The 19411-nt window shown below is 47.3% G+C and overlaps 1 protein-coding gene across 5 annotated transcripts in view; it reads left to right on the plus strand.

Moving 5' to 3' along the window:
- Positions 1 to 18949, plus strand: part of XYLB (xylulokinase) — a 43706-nt gene extending 24757 nt beyond the window's left edge. For 2 of the 5 annotated variants that reach the window (XM_079935301.1, XM_079935304.1), the window contains 5 exons: positions 3255 to 3351; positions 8928 to 8986; positions 10471 to 10558; positions 13158 to 13252; positions 18570 to 18949. In XM_079935301.1, the coding sequence (XP_079791427.1) occupies positions 3255 to 3351; positions 8928 to 8986; positions 10471 to 10558; positions 13158 to 13252; positions 18570 to 18647 (417 nt within the window). In that variant the 3' untranslated portion in view covers positions 18648 to 18949. Of the gene's footprint in view, positions 1 to 1667; positions 1917 to 3254; positions 3352 to 8927; positions 8987 to 10470; positions 10559 to 13157; positions 13323 to 18569 lie in introns of those variants that run through there. The other 3 variants (XM_079935302.1, XM_079935303.1, XR_013830315.1) reach the window with 3 other exon arrangements.
- The last annotated feature ends 462 nt before the right edge of the window (positions 18950 to 19411 follow it).

Below are 19411 nucleotides of genomic sequence, written 5' to 3' on the forward strand. Positions count from 1 at the left end.
TTCCCAACACCACTTGTTGAAGAGACTATCTTTTCTCCATTGTATATTCTTGCCTCATTTGTCATGGATTAATTTACTGTAGGTGAGTGGGTTTATTTCTGGGCTCGCTATTCTGTTGCATTGATCTATATGTCTGTTTTTGTGCCAATACCATGCTCTTTTACTGTAGCTTTGTAGTATAGTCTGAAGTCCGGAAGGGTTATGCTTCCAGCCTTGTTCTTTTTCCTCAAAATTGCTTTGGCAATTTTGGGTGTTTTGTGGTTCCATATAAATTTTAAGACTGTTCTAGTTTTGTGAAAAGATGTCATGGGTATTTTGATAGGGATTGCATTGAATCTGTAGATTGCTTTGGGTAGTATGGCCATTTCAACAATATTAATTCTGCCAATCCAAAAGCATGGGATATCTTTCCATTTCTTTGAATCATCTTCGGTTTCCTTTAGTTTTATAGTTCTCAGCATATAGGTCTTTAAGCTCCTTGGTTAATTTATTCCTAGGTTCTATTTTTTATGCCATTTTAAATGGGATTGTTTGTTTACTTTCTCTTTCTGATATTTCGTTATTAGTGTAGCAGATTTCTATGTATTAATCTTGTATCCTGGGACTTCCCTGGTGGTCCAGTGGCTAAGACTCCTCGCTCCCAATGAAGGGGGCCCAGGTTTGACCCCTGGTCAGAGAACTAGATTCCACATGCCGCAACTAAAGATCCTGCACGCAGCAATGAAGATCCTGTGTGCTGCCAAAAAAAACCCCCCAAAACAAACAAACTTGTATCCTGCTACCATGCTGAATTCATTAGTTCTAACAGTTTTTTTTTTTTTTTTTTTTTTTGCTTTTTTTTTTTGCGGTACGCGGGCCTCTCACTGTTGTGGCCTCTTCCGTTGCGGAGCACAGGCTCCGGACGTGCAGGCTCGGCGGCCATGGCTCACGGGCCCAGCCGCTCCGCGGCATGTGGGATCTTCCCAGACCGGGGCACGAACCGGTGTCCCCTGCATCGGCAGGCAGACTTTCAACCACTGTGCCACCAGGGAAGCCCATAGTTCTAATAGTTTTTGTGTGGAGACTTCAGGGTTCTCTATATAAATTATCATGTCATCTGCAAATAGTGACAGTTTTACCTCTTCCCTCCAGTTTTATTTCTTTTTCTTGTCTGATTGCTGTGGCTAGGACTTCCAATATTATGCTGAATAGAAGTAGTGAGAGTGGGCATCCTTATCTTGTTCCTGAATTTAGTGGGAAGGCTTTCACCTTTTCACTGTTGAGTATTATGTTGACTGTGGGTTTGTCATAATAAAACAATACTTTTGATGTGCTAGGGCGCACTCTAAATGCTGGGGCATCAGCAAGATATAAGACAGACGCTGTACTTTCTCACAACGAGGAGTGTGGAACACCTAAGTGTTCTCCCTGAGCTAACGTGTGCTCCCGCTGACTGTCATTAAGCATCTGGGAGCCTGTTTCCTTGGCGAGCCTTATCCTACGCCTCCCATCGCCAGATGATGAATTTCCTCCTGATTGAAAGAGCCTCTGGCACAGGAGACACTAACATTTGCTGACGTTTATTGAGCACAGTTTAGTTCCAGGCACTATGTATGTGGGTTTCTTTATCTTCCTCATTTACCTCTCAGAGCAACTCTGTGAATTAGGTATTTTCATCCCCTTTACAGATGGAGAAACTGAATATCTCACCCAAGGCACCAGGGCCTAGGTGGTGGAGGTGGTCAAACCCAGTCCTTTCTGGCCCTAAAGCCGCTATTTTATTTGCCCTCCACCACGCAACCTTTCCCAGGAGGGATTTGGTTGATACTTGCTGCTTGGAATTGACTTTTCTGTGAGATGGTTACCAGAGTCATCACCACATTTTGGATTGGACCTGAGAGACTTTTCTGACCCTAAAAGGTGTCTGGGGAATTTCAGTAAGTCACTCTGTCTACTCAGTGTAACAGAGTTGGTGTTGGATTATATGCCGATGATGGTATTACGTATTGTATTGTAGATGGAAAGCTTTGTCTAAAGTATAGGGAGTTCATCTCAGTCTTCTGGTGGGGGTCAGTTTGGTTTCTGTTGCTCGTAGAAAGAAGACATGCCTGTTCTCTTTTGTGTAAATCTGTCTGGGTTTATCAAGAAGGGAGTTTTCTTCGTTCGTTTCTTCAATCAACGGATATGTATGATTGGTGCAAACAAGACAAACAGGGTCCCTGCTCCACGGAGCCCAGTGTCTAGGAGGATGTAAACAGGTGAACGAACACACACACGATTACGGTGTGTGATGTGGCTCAGACGGGAAGGAACCAAGCGACGTAGGGGAAAGCAGGGCATGTGCCAGGGACTTGCCTTGGATAGGGTGATCAGGTGGGCCTCCCTGAGGAGGTGGCCTTTAGGTGCAGACTTGAAGGATGAGAGGGATCCCACATGGGAAGCTTGGGCGGAGTCCTGGCAGAGGGAGAAGCTTAGGAACTGAAAGCAGGTGAGTTGGGTTGGAGCAGTTCCTGAGGGAGGGAGCGGTGGCATCAGTCACTGGTCTCAGGGTCTGGGGAGCAGGGTGAGGCTGGAGTTGGTGCCATTCAGCTTTAGCTGGAAGGGCAAAGGGCGTGCCACAGTGGTGGGTTCTCAGCACAAGCTCTCCCTTCATGAGCATCAGCTACATTGACCAGGCTCTGCTGTCTGCTTTTTAACAACCCTGAAACGTAGGTGCTCCCATTACCTCAGTTCTGTTAACAAAGAAAATGAGAGACTCAAGAGGGAGGAGGTATGGGGATATATGTATATGTATAGCTGATTCGCTTTGTTATAAAGCAGAAACTGACACACCACTGGAAACAATTATAGTCCAATAAAGGTGTTAAACAAAAAAGAAAGAAAATGAGGCTCAATAAGATTTACATGAACTTATTCAAGGTCGTAGAGCTGAATGGCAGGGGCAGAACTGGAACCCTCGGCAGCCTGAAACTGAGCTCTCCCATCCTCTGACTCCCCAAAGTGATACACGCGTGAGGCCGTGAGCACGTGTGTGTGCGTGCGAGTGTGTGACAAACAAGTTAGTGGTTCAAGAGCACAGCTATGGGTGAGCTCCAGTGGAGGCCTGAGTCATGAGCTCTGAATGTGGGCTACTGTTAAAAAGACACCACACACACACATACACCACATACATACGCACCACACACATACACACACACACACACACACACACACACACACACACAGTGAGTGGACAATGAGAGTTCTTCATTCTGCCCACTTTCTCCTGGAATCAGGTCTCAGCATTCCCCTGGGACGTGGAGATTCGAGCACTGATCGAAGGACAGTTCATGGCCAAGAAGATCCATGCCGAGGGCCTGGGCTATCGAGTCAGTAAGTGAGCTGCTGGCGGGCTGTGTGCTGGGGTGGGTGCTAAGGGTTCTGCTCCTACCCTGAGGTGCTTGAGGCCCTTCCTGGGCTTCAGGCCAGGCCTAGTGGACACTGTCTGTTAAGGCTCCATTACACGGGCCCTGTTTGCGCAGGAGGGACGTGGAGCCTGGCTCCTGGTGGTGGGGTGAGAAAGCGATCAACTGGCACTGTGGACAGGCATAGACTAGGGGGCAGGTTGTTCCTGCATCTCTGCTGCGTCCCCAGGAGCCTCACCTCCTCGGCCAGGAGCTATAGGACTTGGGAGATCTTTCTGTAACCCTACACTCCAACCTGCAGACTAAATGTCCTAAGCTCTGGATCCCGAGGACACGGGCAACGCAGGTGGGAAAGGTCTGGGCTGGGGCCATCACTGGACCTTCACCTTATAGCCTGGGCAGGCCCCATCTGCCTGTGGGGCACAGCTCTGGACATTTCAGCTTCAACAGGGAAGAGAGGGGAGGTAGAACCACTATCAGAACTGAGAGCCCTGCAATGGAGAGGGCAGAACCAGGGCCAGGGGAGGCCCATGGGGAAGGAAGGGACTTCTAAGAACTTGAGCTATGGAGTGTGGGCAGCTTTAGGAGGCCAGCGAGTTCCCCTTTTTGATGGCGCTGCAGTGGTCTGGCAGGGGGCGAGGGGGGCGTCTGAAGGAGGTTGGACCCGCCGACCAGAGAGTCCACGTTTCCAGGATGTATTGTCCCTCTGGGCCAGCCGTGGTCAAGAGAAGGTAGAAAACCCCTGGATCCTCTTAGCTTGAAGGCCTCCTCATGATACTTTTAAGGACAATCCTATGTAGTATATGTTTTATGCCTTTGAACCAAATAAGTAAAAGGGTACTTCAAAAATAAGCACTAGGTAAACCTTTTTGAAAACCTGTTAGGCAGCATCTACTAAAGCTGCATACACGTCCACCCAGCAGCTTCACTTCCCGGTGGATGCGAGACAGAGATGTGGACATGTGTTCACTAAAGACGTGCAGGAGGACACTGCCGGTGGCCCTGTGCTTAGCACCCCATGCTGGAAACAACACAGTGCCCATCGATGGTGAGATAGATGCCTCGTGGGGTGTTCAGGCGACATGATCCTACACAGAAATGAAAATGAACCAGCCTTAGCCACGTGCAACAAAATGGATGAATCTCACAAATGAAAACGCTGAGCAAAAGACCCAAACCCAAAAGTACGCGTGGCAGGTTCCGTGGACGTCAGATTCCAAAGCAGACAAAACCATCTGCTGTTGTTGGAAGTCTGGATCGTTAGTAGTTACCTTTCGGGGGGCATGGAGGGCCTCTGGGGTGCTGGTGAGGCTCTGTTTCCTAGGTTACACAGGTGTGTTTAGTTGTGAAAATGTGTCAAGCTGTCAGCTTATGGTATGTATGTACATTTGTTAGGATGTATGTTTTAGTTCAACAGAGTTTTTTTTTTTTTTTTTTTTTTTTTTGCGTTATGTGGGCCTCTCACTGTCGTGGCCTCTCTCGTTGCGGAGCACAGGCTCCGGACATGCTGGCTCAGCGGCCATGGCTTATGGGCCTAGCCGCTCTGCGGCATGTGGGATCTTCCTGGACCAGGGCACGAACCCGTGTCCCCTGCATCGGCAGGTGGACTCTCAACCACTGCGCCACCAGGGAAGCCCAACAACAGAGTTTTTTAAATAGAATGAACGTTATAAACAGTCCCACTCCTCTCCATCCCCCTACCCAGAGTGTAAAAAGAAATTCCCCCAAGGTCTCCAAAGGCTTCCAAGGTCCCTGAGAAGTGAGCCCAGGTGAGCAGGGCAGAGGTGGTGCTGAGGTGGGCGTGAATGACTGGCACGAAGGGTTTTCCGGTCGTCAGGAGGGGGCACTTTGGGCGGCTGGGGGGCTGTCTCCACCGGCCCAGTGTGAGGGGAGAGGCAGTGAGGGCGGAGGGGCCCTCCTGGGCTCCAGGGAGCTAGTGTGCCTCTGAAGCGATTCTTGTGCAAAATAGCATAAGGTTACTTATCCTCTTAGCAAGCTTAAGGGCCGAATCAAACCTGTCCTGCCAGCTCTGCTGGGTTCCTCTCAAACAAGATCACATGAATGAATGCGCTTGAACCTAAAAGGGCAAAAGGGCTGCACGAACTGTAGGCATCGTGCTCCCAGTGGCTGCATGGCTTGTGGCATCGTGGGATCTTTTTTTTAAAAATAAGTTTATTTATTTATTTTTAGCTGTGTTGGGTCTTCATTGCTGCGCGCGGGCTTTCTCTAGTTGTGGTGAGCGGGGGCTATTCTTCGTTGCAGTGCACAAGCTTCTTATTGCGGTGGCTTCTCGTTGCGGAGCACGGGCTCTAGGTGCACGGTCTTCAGTAGTTGTGGCACGTGGGCTCAGTAGTTGTGGCTCGTGGGCTCTAGAGAGCAGGCTCAGTAGTTGTGGCTCACAGGCTTAGTTGCTCCACGGCATGTGGGATCTTCCTGGACCAGGGTTCGAATCTGTGTCCCCTGCATTGGCAGGCGGATTCTTAACCACTGTGCCACCAGGGAAGTCTGGGATCACGGGATCTTAGTTCCCCGACCAGGGATTGAACCCTGGGTCCTGTCAGTGAAAGCGTGGAGTCCTTACCACTGGACCGCTGGGGAATTCCCTAGAGTTTCATTCCTGAACTGTCATAATCTTGTTTTAATAACATCTAAGAAGAATAAAAAAACGTTTGAAGTAAGACTGATGATCATGATAATAATCGCTGCCAACATTTATTGAGCACGTACTGTGTGCCCAGCCTGGTCCCTAAGCACATTATGTTTATTAACAACAAAGTCTCTGGGGTGGGTACCAGTATTACTCCTGCTTCACAAAGTAGGAGACCAAGACTCAGAGTGTTACATCACCTGCTCAGAGCTTCTGAACCAAGCCAGTCTGGTTCCAGACTCTGGGTTCTGAACCACGGGGTGACCTCTGCTTTCTTTAAGGAATGATCACTTTCTTGATGTTTGGACACTGTGAAACATATGCACCCAGCTGGGCGGGGCTAAAGCCATCGTCCCTTTTGAGCTTATATTTCGATGTATATTTCATTTTGTTTAGGTTGACTTATAAGAGCAGAAAAACCTTATAATAGCAAGTTTGGAAAATAAAGGAAAGAAAACTACCTATAATCCCATCCCCTCACCCCAACCACTCCTGCCATCTAGGACCGTTTTCTTCCAGTCTCCATTATGAGTTTATTTTTTATAAAGCCAGGGCCCTATTCCCTTTGTACCTACGAAGAGGACATATAGGGATTCCCTGGTGGCGCAGTGGTTGAGAGTCCGCCTGCCGATGCAGGGGGCACGGGTTCGTGCCCCGGTCCGGGAAGATCCCACATGCTGCGGAGCGGCTAGGCCCGTGAGCCATGGCCGTTGAGCCTGCGCGTCCGGAGCCTGTGCTCTGCAACAGGAGAGGCCACAACAGTGAGAGGCCCACGTACCGCAAAAATAAATAAATAAAAAATTTTAAAAAAAGAGGACATATAAACCTAAAAGTGTGTCAAAGTCTTCATGGTGCTTTACATCACACCCAGCTGACTTTTCTTGCAGTCGTGAATGAAGCGTGTTTTGATTTTCCAACATGGAATCACACTGGAACATCTTCCCATGTCCTGGATTGTCTCCTTAGCCGCTGACATTCCTTCCCCTTTTCCCAGCCCAGGTACTCTCTCTTTTTTAAAATAATTAATTAATTAATTAATTAATTTTTGTCTGCGTTGGGTCTTTGTTGCTGCGTGCAGGCTTTCTCTAGTTGGCGGCGAGCGGGGGTTATTCTTTGTTGCGGTGCATGGGCTTCTCATTGCGGTGGCTTCTCTTGTTGCAGAGCACAGGCTCTAGGCACGTGGGCTTCAGTAGTTGTGGCTCACAGGCATTAGCATGCAGGCTTAGTAGTTGTGGCCCACGGGCTTAGTTGCTCCGCAGCATGTGGGATCTTCCTGGACCAGGGCTTGAACCCGCGTCCCCTGCATTGGAAAGTGGATTCTTAAACACTGCACCACCAGCGAAGTCCCCAGGTACTTTTTTTTTTTTTTTTTTTTTTTGTGGTATGCGGGCCTCTCACTCTTGTGGCCTCTCCCACTGCGGAGCACAGGCTCCAGACACGCAGGCTCAGCGGCCATGGCTCACGGGCCCAGCCGCTCCGCAGCATGCGGGATCTTCCCAGACCGGGGCACGAACCCGTGTCCCCTGCATCGGCAGGGGGACTCTCAACCACTGCGCCACCAGGGAAGCCCCCCAGGTACTCTCTTAATGGCTGAGGGTGAAGATGCTGGAGGCTGAGAGGTGGCAGCAGAGCCTCATAACATTTGTTTTTAAATACCTGCATAATAAATGAATACCTCTTCATTGTAAAAGAGTCCTGTGACACAGGAATATGGGGATCTAAGCGCTATGAGATTACAGAGCGCTCTGTTTTTCTGCCCTGCCCCCGGCTTCTGCATCACCCCCTACATGGTCCATGGGGGAGAGGTGGGGCGAGGAGGACTAGCTCTGCCTTTGGGATGCCCCTCCCACACTGACACTACCTAATGCTTGGCCGGTTTTTCTGTCCTGGCAAAGTTTATGTGCCTCTGGAGGATCACTGTGCCATCTATCTTGTACTGCAGGTACAGCAAGTTAGCGCTTAAGGGCTCATCTCATTCTAGGATTTAATTTATTTATACTTCTTCGCATTTACAACTTTTTTTTTTTGGCTGCGTGGCATGCGGGATCCCCAATTGACCAGGGATCGAACATGTGCCCCCTATAGTGGAAGCGCAGAGTCTTAACCACTGGACCGCCAGGGAAGTCCCTGCATTTACAACTTTTTGATAGCATTAAATAAAAATATGTTTTTGTTTGTTTATTCAGCATTCTCTCCTTAGGACAGCACAGGGGATGTTCTTTCTTGACCATCTCCATTTTAACCCAAAGTGGAACTATATGTCTTTTACTAGACTGTGGTTTATTATTTTTTATTGTGAAAAGTATGCATACAGTAGAATATATGCTTCATACAGCTAATTGTGAAACATATTAATAAATCAAACACCTTTCACAGAGCACTCTGGTTAAGAAATAGCACATTGGGCTTCCCTGGTGGCGCAGTGGTTGAGAGTCCACCTGGCGATGCAGGGGACACGGGTTCGTGCCCCGGTCCGGGAAGATCCCACATGCCACAGAGCGGCTGGGCCCGTGAGCCATGGCCGCTGAGTCTGCGCGTCTGGAGCCTGTGCTCTGCAACGGGAGAGGCCACAACAGTGAGAGGCCCGCGTACCGCAAAAAAAAAAAAAAAAAAAAAAAAGAAATAGAACATTGCCAGAACCTTAGAACCCGTCCTGTGTACCCTCTTCAGTTGCATGCCCAAGAGGTGGATGAGGAAGCAGCCTCACGAGCAAATTTCATGTTGGACGTGCGTGGACAGAACCAGCTTTAGATCTCCCACGCAGTCCTGTGTGATAAGCAAGAGGCATTGGCCTGACACTAGCTCTTTGTGGTAGAAGAACTCTGGAAAGCAGCCTTTTCTGCCTTGGGGGAATTGTCACAGCCGTTTTTTGTTTTTTGTTTTCTTTTTCCTTACAGTGCCTAAGACAAAGATTTTGGCCACCGGAGGAGCATCTCACAACAGAGACATCTTGCAGGTAAGTGCCGGTAGCAAGCCCTGAGCTAGGGCCTCTTCCACGTCTAATACTTCTAAGAGCCAGACACTCAGCAGTAACACTGCCTCTGTTCCCGCTCCTGCAGGGATGGGGAGCTTACAGCTCATTCTTTCCCAGGAAGCCAGCTCTTTACAGCGCACGTGGCAAGCAGATTCTATCTTACGCTCAAGTGAAAACCACTGCCCTGTACCACTCCACTCTCTGATACCAGCACTGGCCTCTGGAGTCACACAGAAAGTGCCTGTCCTTCATGGCAAACCTTCTGACATCTAATGCCAATGTTCTTGTCTTCCTCAAGGTTTCCCCCTTCCAATTTAAACACCTCTGATTTTCCCAGCCATTCCTCTTATAATACAGTTGCCAGAATTTGTCAACTGTCTTTCTGGCCCTTCATTATGCTAGACATATATGACCCAAAGTAGAATCAACCTGCAGATATCTGACCATCAAGCTGTTAGCCCCAAATCATGGGGCTGTTAGTGTCTTATTGGGACACTGAGAATTTTAGGGTATAGCCCGAGGCTGCCTTAGCTGTTGGAGTAACTGAATCGATTGTTGACTTGTACAGTAGTATACCTGTCTTAGGTAAGATTCTCTAGAAGCAGAGCCTGCAACGGAAATTATTCTATGAGTGATTTGTTGGGAGAGTGCTCCCAGGAGAAAGGGAGTGAGGGATCCAGGTAGGGCAGGGGAAGAAGGATAGGCAAGGATGTGGTTTTGGTTGGAGTCAGCTTCAGCTCCATCCCATGGAGAGATATGGTCCATGAACTATGCCGCAGACTTGCTTCCACCTTGGGGTAAGAGGGCCAACTGGCTGTCGTGGGAAGAGATACGAATAACCTCCTGTGAGAGGCAGCCTCTGTTCAGTAAAGAGCAATTCTTTTGAGGAGGGGCAGCTGTGAGCCGTTAGCAGCCAATACTCAACAGCATCTGCACACCGGTCCAGTAAGGGGATCCAGATGGGGCATCAACAATATCTCTGGTTAACTAAGACCCCCAAGTCTTTTCCATGTGAGCTCCCCTTAGTACACATCCTCTATTCTAAATTTATGCAATTTATTTTGGGGACCTACGTGGAAAACTTTATCTTTATTCCTATAAGACATGCATTTGTTAGTGTGGGTTTGTTTGGCCTTGTTAATATTAGTCTGAGACCTAGCCATCTCCACCTTGATTGTTTGTTGCTAAGCATACTTTCTCAATCTTCTCCTCGTCTTTGATAAAACGGTTAAACAATGCAGGGACAACCCAGAGAGCTGTGGCCCTTCACTAGAGACTTCTCCCAGGTCACCCTGACCCTATTATCACCAGGGCGGCATAGCCAAGTGTACTTCCTTTAAGGCAGTAGAGGTGGAATGGAAGGTATCAGAAGACGTATTAGAAAAGAGAGCCCAGAAAACGCATGTCTGTGTGCATGCTTCCTCTGAGGAGTGACTCACCACAGTAAGCACTTCTGTCCTTTCCAGGTGCTGGCAGATGTGTTTGGCACCCCAGTGTATGTCACAGACACAGCCAACTCAGCCTGTGTGGGCTCTGCTTACCGAGCTTTCCATGGTAGGTCAGGGGATGGCGCCAGATGCCTCTGGAAGCGGTTGGGGCAGTGGCTGGGCTGAGGACAGTGGAAAGGGGAGACTGGGATGTTCCCGGTCTTTAGGGACATGGGAGGCTTGGGGTCTTTAGCTTCACTTTTCTCCCCTCCCAGCAGGGGGGGAACCAACCCAAACCCTCTGTTCCTCTGTGCTTTACTTAAACTGGGAAAGAGAGGCAGGGTCCTAACTAAATGAGGCCTGGTCAGAGTCAGACTCAGCCCAGGGACATTGGTTGAGGGCCCTTGGGCATGGGTCTGGACAGCTGGTGGGCAGGAAGGGGTAGATAAAGTCCAGAGCCATCTTTTCAACAAGAGCAGAAGTTGAGACAAAGGTGGAGGCTTCCGAGCCAAGCAGTCCAGGACCCTGGACAGCTCCTTGGGGGCAGTGGGGAACCAAGGCTCTGATGGAGGCCTCCCTGAAACTGCGGGAGCAGCACAGGCCCACGAGGGCGTTCTTCCACCCATGTGGTCGACTTGCCCTGTCCTCTGCCTGCTCAGGCCACTCCTCCAGCCACCCATGTAACTCAAGGGCGTTGTCCTTTCCCTCTAGCGGTTGCATTCTTCACCCATTTATCCTTAACTTTTTAACACACCTATTTAAACTTGTATGTTTTCTTTCAACATTGAGAATTAATCAGGGACCATAGACTTCTCTTAATAATTAAACTCTTACTCTTTCATTCCCCTCCCTCTCCACCCTATCCACCTTGCCCCACCTTGTGCCACCGCCTGTATCAAGATCATTGGGCAATTTCTTTCTCTTTCTTTCTTTCTTTCTTTCTCTTTCTCTCTTTCTTTCTCTCTTTCTCTCTTTCTCTCTTTCTTTCTCTCTTTCTCTCTTTCTTTCTTTCTTTCTTTCTTTCCTTCCTTCCTTCCTTCCTTCCTTCCTTCCTTTTCTTTTCTTTTCTTTCCTTTCTTTCTTTTTTTTTCTTACGGCTTGTGGGATCTCAGTTCTCCGACCAGGGATTGAACCCAGGCCACAGCAGTGAAAGGATAGAGTCCTAACCACTAGGCCACCAGGGAACGGGCAGTTTATTTCTAGGCTGTTATGTTTTTAATCAAACTTTACAACATGTTGGCTTTTATTTGCACTGACGTATGAGTTTGTCTTTTTTTTTCTGACTCTGCAGTTTCTTTTTCCTTCATTTCTATGTTGGTGTTGTTGGAATATACAGCCAGAATACATAATTAAGAGGAAATTCAGTAGGTGATCATTTTCTGAGGGCTTGCATGTCCAGCAAGGGCTTGGTTTCACCCTCCCAGAGAACGCTACCTTGGCTGGACAAAGGACTCTAAAATATTTTCCTCAGAACTTTGAAAACACCATTCCATAAGCTTCCAGCCTTCAGTGTTGCCCATGAGGAGTCTGGGGTTTACCTTATACTCCTTTTGCCGAAGCAGAAAAGGAACTACCCTTTGGGGCCTCTGCTGCTGTGCTGCACTGTGTTTCTTTCTTATTTTTCCTTTTCCATGCCTATTTAGTTGTCAGACATTACCTGGGGGTACTGCCCTGCTCTGCCCTCCAAAACTAAAACCTGAGCTAGGTCCCAGCACACCAGTTCCCACTTTATGCGGACATCCATTCTCTCCAGCTGGGTCCAGGGATGAAAGCCAGTCTGTGAGTGAGTAGAGGGGGACAAGAGTCTTTCAAGTAGTCTCTGTGGTGGCTACCCCACCCCACTGTGTCCCCTCATCCACACAGCTCTGGGCTGGGATATTCCAGCATCCTTCAGAGAGAAAACTGGGCCTCACATCTTCAGTGGGCCCTCCTCCCCTCTCGGTGGTCTTGAGTTTCCCTTCAGTCTGATACTGCTCCTTAAATTGCCCGGAAATCCCTTACTGTTTCCTGCCCACCTATGGCAACCTTCTCTCTTTTCCAGCCCTGCCACTCTTTTGCTTGGTGGGCATTTATGGAGTGCCTCCTGTATGCGGGCAGTGTGCCAGGCACCAGGGCTCCAGTGGAGACCCAGTCCTGGCCTCTGAGAGCTTCCGGCTCGAGAAGGGAGGGACCTTAAACAAATCTGCGGCAGAAGTAGTGAGATATGCCCTGAGGAAAGCAGATGGTGCTGAGAGCTGGAAGGGATGTTCCTAGCGGCAGCTTTTCTGAGAAGAGAGAAGAACATTCCACACAGTGAAAAGGCTCTGAGCAGAAGAAATTGAGAGCAGTTGGGGTGGCTGGAATGCAGTGATCGACTCGGAGAGTGGAGCCACGTGAGGGAGGAGAGGCGAGCGGACCCTCCCCTCTGTCAGAGGTCAGAGGTTAGCTGCCTCCCCACATGCGCTTCAGACAAAGAAAGCCCTGCTGAGAAGAGGCCTGCACTTGAAACTTTTCTTCTCTTTCTCTCTTTTTTTAAAGATGGTTTTATGGAGGCCCAATTTCTATAACATAAAAATCACCCATACTTAAGCATACAATTCAGTGATTTTTAGTTAACTTTACTGAGTTGCACACCATCACCATAATCCAGTTTTAGAACATTTTGTCACTCCAGAGATAAAATGCTATTTCCGGGTAACGCCTTCATTTGCAACAGGCACTGACGTGAAATGAGCTTTCCCTTCTAGGCCTTGCAGCTGGAACAGATGTGCCCTTTTCAGAGGTTGTGAAGTTAGCCCCAAATCCCAGATTAGCTGCTGCCCCAACCCCAGGAGCGTCTCAGGTAAGAGACCATCAGAGTTCCTTCGTGGCATTTGCATCGTGAAAATCAACTACGTTCTTTTTTCCAAAAGGTAAGTTTTTCTTTATCACCTACATTATAGCTGATGTGCTCAACTAAAGGGGAAATCTACTTTTTTTTTTAATTGTCAAGGAAACAGCGCAAAAGAAGACAGGTTGTCTCTGAGATTCAGAGATACGGCTGATCTTAGAGCCCCAGGGATCAGATGGCTCACTGGGCATATCTTCCTTGCTCAGATGCCTTGGGGTGCACCCTTCTAACTCACAGGGTTACAGAGGCCACTGAAAGACTCTGTCACTTAAGCATAAGACGTGCTGGGTTTCTACCATTCAGATCTGAAATCTGGATCCAAGAAAGCTGTGTGGTCACTCAGTCAGAGGGAAGGCAGACCCCACTTGTTACAGGTTGGGTTCCCTGCAAAGCAGACCCCGAGCTGTTGATTAGGGTACAGGAGATTTATTAGGGGGCACTCTTGGGATCTGCATCTGTTGAAGGAAAAAGGAAGAGGCAGGGCTGCGCAGAGGCAGGAAGTGAGCTGCAGCGCGATCTCAGGGGAGCCCTCAGTCAATCCTACCGGAAGTTCTGAAGCTGGGATGACTCTGGAGTTTTACCCAGTTGTGGTGAGGGGGATGGGCCCTTATACCCCATGTCCATCAGTTATTGCCTGCAGGCCACCCCAGGATGGGGTAAGGCAGCTCTCTATAGCCAAAGCAATCCACAAAGGAGGCTGCCAGCTGAGGGCTGAGAGAATAAGTTCTCTGTTCCTGCGGGCAATCCAGGTGGTGTGCCATAGCTTCCATTTCACCACCCTTCCTGTTTGCACAAGGTTCTTGCAGTCCAGGCACAGGGGGTGACACAGACAGAGGACCTTATTACTCACAGTACAGCAGGCAGCATAAGCTTCACGTCTGCATCAGTTTTCCTTGGCCCCGAAGTGTGGAGTGGACCCAGGTGGATACTGTGCACACACTGTGTCTGTGTCACAAATGAGGGACCCTGCGCGTTATAAAGGAGCTGCGAGCAAACCTGTCCAAAGGAGACATCTTTATCATCCTGGTCAGCAAACAAATTTTCCCTCTCCCTATCTTCCAAGGCTGTTTGCTATACAAACACCCTTGAAAAGATAGTCTGGAACAAAAGCTGTCACAAGACATATAGAAACACCCTGGAGAATTGTCTCACAGCTTATCTTGGAAGCAGAAGCTCATGCTATCCAGGTGACTAGATAACCCACACACATGGGTCTGCCCAGGCTTCTATTACTTTCTGTTGTGTGCCCTTCTGTTTAAGAGGGAGTTCAATGAAGTACAAAGATTCTACCTTGAGATAAAGGGCCTTTGGGTTCTGATTCTTATCGTGCCTCTCCCTCTCCGTGTGACCTTCACATGACCTTGAGCTGCACTCCTCATCTCTGAACCTCTGTTTCTTCAACTGGGAAGTGGGGACATCTGTCTGGCCTACTTTTAACCTGCTAATTGTGAGGGTTAAAGAGAATCCTTGCCTATCATGGCTTTATTTATTTTTTTATTTTTTTGGCCACACCTCGCAGCATGCGGGATCTTAATTAGCTCCCCAACCAGGGATTGAACCTGCGACCCCTGCAGTGGAAGCTCGAAGTCTTAACCATTGGACCACCAGGGAAGTCCCTATCATGGCTTTACTGTACAACAGGAAGTCTGACGGTGTTGCCGTGTTGGTTCAGTGGTTCAACAGTGTCAGGGCTACGGGTGAGGTTTTCTGAAGTTCTCCAGATCAGCAGTGGACAGTGAGAACATCATGAGAGCCACATACGTCATTTACATTTTCTAATAGTCTCATTTTTGAAAAAAGAAGTAAAAATAAATAAGTGGCTGCTTTTAATGTATTTAATTTAACCCAGTATGTCCAAAATATTGTCATTTCAACATGTGATCAATAAGAAAAGTTGTTAATGTGATAGTTTACCTTTTTGTTTTGGCTGAGATCTGAAATCTGGTGTGCATTTCCTGCTAATAGTGCCCGTCACATTTCAAGTGCTCAGGACCGCGTGTGGCTTGTGGCTACCATATTGGATAGTGCTGTGCTAGGTATGCTCCACATGACCACAGGAGGTATGCAGCTTCTCCTAACATCATGTTCCCCCTCAACTGTATTCATAGGCAGAAATCAGAGCGTGGCATTAGGCAAGGAGTCTCTCCTCACACACTCTTGCTTTTCAGGGAGAAACATACTGGTCTGTTTCCCTCAACTCCCCCAAGAGACTACCACTTGGTTATACTGTCAACCTCGGTTGTAAGAAAGGCTGAAGTGGAGTCTGGCTCTTTCATCCTCTCTAGAAGGAGGCCAGCAAGGAAGAAGGTAGTGAGGGTAAGCTTTAGGGCAACAAACAGCTGCAGCGGCCTCATTACAGGCGGCAGATACTCAGTGTGTGTACCGCCACTCTCCCTGGCTTGCCCATGACCAGAGTCACTAATACCTCATGGAACTCTTTACCATTAAACCCAAGTGTAACCTCGGAATCCTTCTCAACACCAGTTGGCAAGAAGTGACAGTCTGTGATTGTTGGCATAAGTGACCTATTTGAGGACTGGATTGTAAATACCTTGAGAGCAGGACAACATCCTCTGTTTGCTTTCTGTGGCACCTCTGTGTGCTCAAGTGGAAACTCAAAACAGTAACAGTGTTTTCCCTGTAGGCTCTACTGAATGTTACAATTTCCTCCTTGGAGAGGACATCACAGCCCTCTTACGTCTGAGTTCACAGGCAGAGCTGCTCCAACTGCACCAAGAGTAGGCCCTAGTTGCGTAATCAGTTACTAAAGGCCTTGACTTTGGAGCCAATTAAACCAAATTAAGAAGGAATGGGGGCTTCCCTGGTGGCGCAGTGGTTGAGAGTCCGCCTGCCGATGCAGGGGACACGGGTTCGTGCCCCGGTCTGGGAAGATCCCACATGCCGCGGAGCGGCTAGGCCCGTGAGCCATGGCCGCTGAGCCTGCGCATCTGGAGCCTGTGCTCCGCAACGGGAGAGGCCACAGCACTGAGAGGCCCGCGTACCGCAAAAAAAAAAAAAAAAAAAGGAGTGGGATTGGCATGACCTCCTGGTGGTATATGTGAGTCCCAAGGAAATCTGGGTCCCTTGGCCAGCCTTGTGTTGCTTGTGTGTAAGACCACATGCGCTGACCTAAAGTGCAAGGCTTACAGAGCTACAGATGAAAACAGCTTTAAACAAAAAGAATGAAGAGGAAGAATGTGGGATTGTGTTTCTTTCTGGTCCTTTTTCCCTTGTTGGTTTTTTGGTTTTGGTTTTGGTTTTATTTTACTACACAGCACACTGTATATATAATTTTATAGCCTGCTTTAAATATTCTACATTACAGTGTAAGTATTTATATTCTTTTCTTTTTCACAGTATACAATTTATTATATTATTTGTGTTTACATTGTCATAAATATTCTTCATGTTTGACATATTTTACATGTTATATTATTACTTTTTTTTTAAACATTTCTTTACTACAGACTTTTACTATGCTAAGAATTTATATTCTTAAAGGTATACATACTTTTTTTTTTTGGTTTGCACATAGTCATTTATTTAACAGCTATTTATTAAGTTCTTACTGTGTGCCTAGCACTATGCTAAGCTCTAGGAATACAAACACACCATCTCTTGTATGTTTGGGATATAATGGGAGATAATGGCACATAAAAAAGATAAATTCCTAATTGCTACAGACTGTTTGGGCTTCTCCAAAATTCATTTATTTTAATTAATTTTTATTGGAGTATGGTTGCTTTACAATGTTGTGTTAGCCTCCACTGGGTTTTTTTTTTTTAACTAATTTTAAAAATTCATGAGTTGAAATCTTTACCCCCGCAGTGATGGTATGAGGAGGTGGGAATTTATGAATGTGATTAGGTCATGAGGCTGGAGCACTCAGGATGGGATTAGTGTCATTACAAAAGAGACCCCAGAGAGATCTCTGGCCCTTTCCCCCATGTGAGGACACAAGAAGAAGATGACTGTCTAGGAATCAGGCTCTCACCAGACAGAATCTACTGGCATCTTGATCTTGGACTTCCCAGCCTTCAAAACTGTGATAAACAAGTTTCTGTTGTTTATAAGCTACTCAATGTATGGTATTTTTTTGTTATAGCACCCAGAATGGACTAAGACACTAATCATGCAATTTGCAGAGGTGCACAGGAACATACATGTTATTTTTAATGACTGCATAATATTCTATCTGGCTAATGAACCATATTTTCTCGAGCATTTTCCATGTCTTAGAGCAGTTGCTTCTAGTTTGTCAATTATTATAATTAACGCTATGTGGGTAAAGGGTTAACAAAACCTTTCCCTATTCTGCATGAGAATTTGCCTTTTGGTTAATGTTCTAGCTCTGCAATAAAAGTGGAATGTCAACAGTGTTACTAGGCAACATTGCTATGTCAAAATGGCCCTGAATTAGGAAACTGCATCTGGAATGGGAAAACATAAATACCTAAGGGGAAGTCATACTTAGGGCTCCCTGAGTGCAGTGACTTCTCACGGGCATGGCTCTTGTCTATGGAGTTGTTAACAAGGGATACTCCTGTGGGGAGTGAGGTTTCAAAGCCAGGGTGGTTCTTGCACCTGTAAGATGTGGATTTCATCTCCTTGCACCTGAGCTGTAACTTGGGGGGCAAGGAGGGAAGAAGGAAGGGAGGCAGAGATACCCTTTCCTGGACACCTGTGCAAACTGTTCATGGTCTCCTGCAGCCACTGTGCCAACATGCATGATTCTCCAGTGTATCCTTTTTAAGGCCAGGGTGTGGCCCATGGTAGTCTTATGAGTCTGAACATTTAGTGGTGTCTAAGAGGACCTTTGGTGGGCCTAGCACCCTACACTTAGGATTACTTCCTTAGGAGAGCTTTGCAGAAGTAGAATAACTAGGTCAAAAGCCATGGGCATTTTCAAGCCCCTTAATACAAATATAAAGTTGAATTGATTTACAAAAGGATTGCACCACCAACTTCTACCAGCTGTGCAATGAAACAGCCATTTCCAGGTACCTTCATCAGAATTTTTTAAAATTTTGTAGATTTGATAACAAAAACTGGTTTCTTGTCATAATTTGCCTTTTTTAAAGATCTTAAACTATAGGTTTGAGAACTACTAGCATTTCCTCTTTTGTGAATTGACACTTCCTTTTTTCTGCCCAGCAAAAAATTTAAATTGCAAATACATGGGATGTAGAATTTTTTAAATTGCAAGTTGCAAAGAGATGTAAGAGCACCTTCCCTTCGCCATCCTAAACTGCTCTTTCCACCCCTCCAGGTCTACGAGGCCCTCCTCCAGCGGTATGCCATGCTTGAGCAGAGAATCCTGACCCAGACCCGGGGGCCTCCGGAGTGAATTCCACAGGCCCAGTCTCACTGATTCCACTTGGAGACGTGGCCTTGGACAGCAGGGAACCTCTTCCCTGTTGCAAGCAGCTCTGCCTGCCCACCTGACGCCTTACGGTGCTCCAACCTGCCCAGGACCACCTTAAAGCCCACCTTAGCACATCCTCCTGAACACAGCTTGTGTCCCTGTGCCCTTGTGCCCAGGGCAGGAAAGCATCTCTCTTCCTGTCTTTTATCCCAGGAGGCAAGATAACACTGAGCCTGGGATATGTCCAATAAAAATTGTGACTTTTCCCCTTTTGGGACCTAAATCAGCAGAATGGGAGAGACAAAGCGAAATAAATAGATTCTTTCCTCTTTATTCACTAGTTTTCAAGATGATGAGTTGATTGCCAAGCATCCTCTAACAGCAACTAGATTTTTAGTATCAATATGATACATTTGACATACTTTATATGTCTTAATCCATTGAGTAATTATTTTTCTCCCTGTCTTCTTTCTGATAGCCATACTCTCCAACTTTTCTCCTACTTTCCTGATCTACCATTCATTCTTTCTTCTTTACTGTTACTTCTGCTCTGTCTACTCCTTAATGATTGCTGGGCCCCAAATCTCTGTTCTCATTCCTCTCTCCCTCCAATTCTCTCTTGTTGGATGGTTTCATCTAGCCTTGGGCTTCAACTGCTACTTATATACTAGTAACACCCAGCTCTATGTTTCCAGCCACAACTCTCCTTGGAGTCAGCCAACATTCTCACAGGGGTACTTCAGACT

The sequence above is a fragment of the Stenella coeruleoalba genome (assembly GCF_951394435.1).
Source record: "Stenella coeruleoalba genome assembly, chromosome: 10".
Taxonomy (NCBI): Eukaryota; Metazoa; Chordata; class Mammalia; order Artiodactyla; family Delphinidae; genus Stenella; species Stenella coeruleoalba.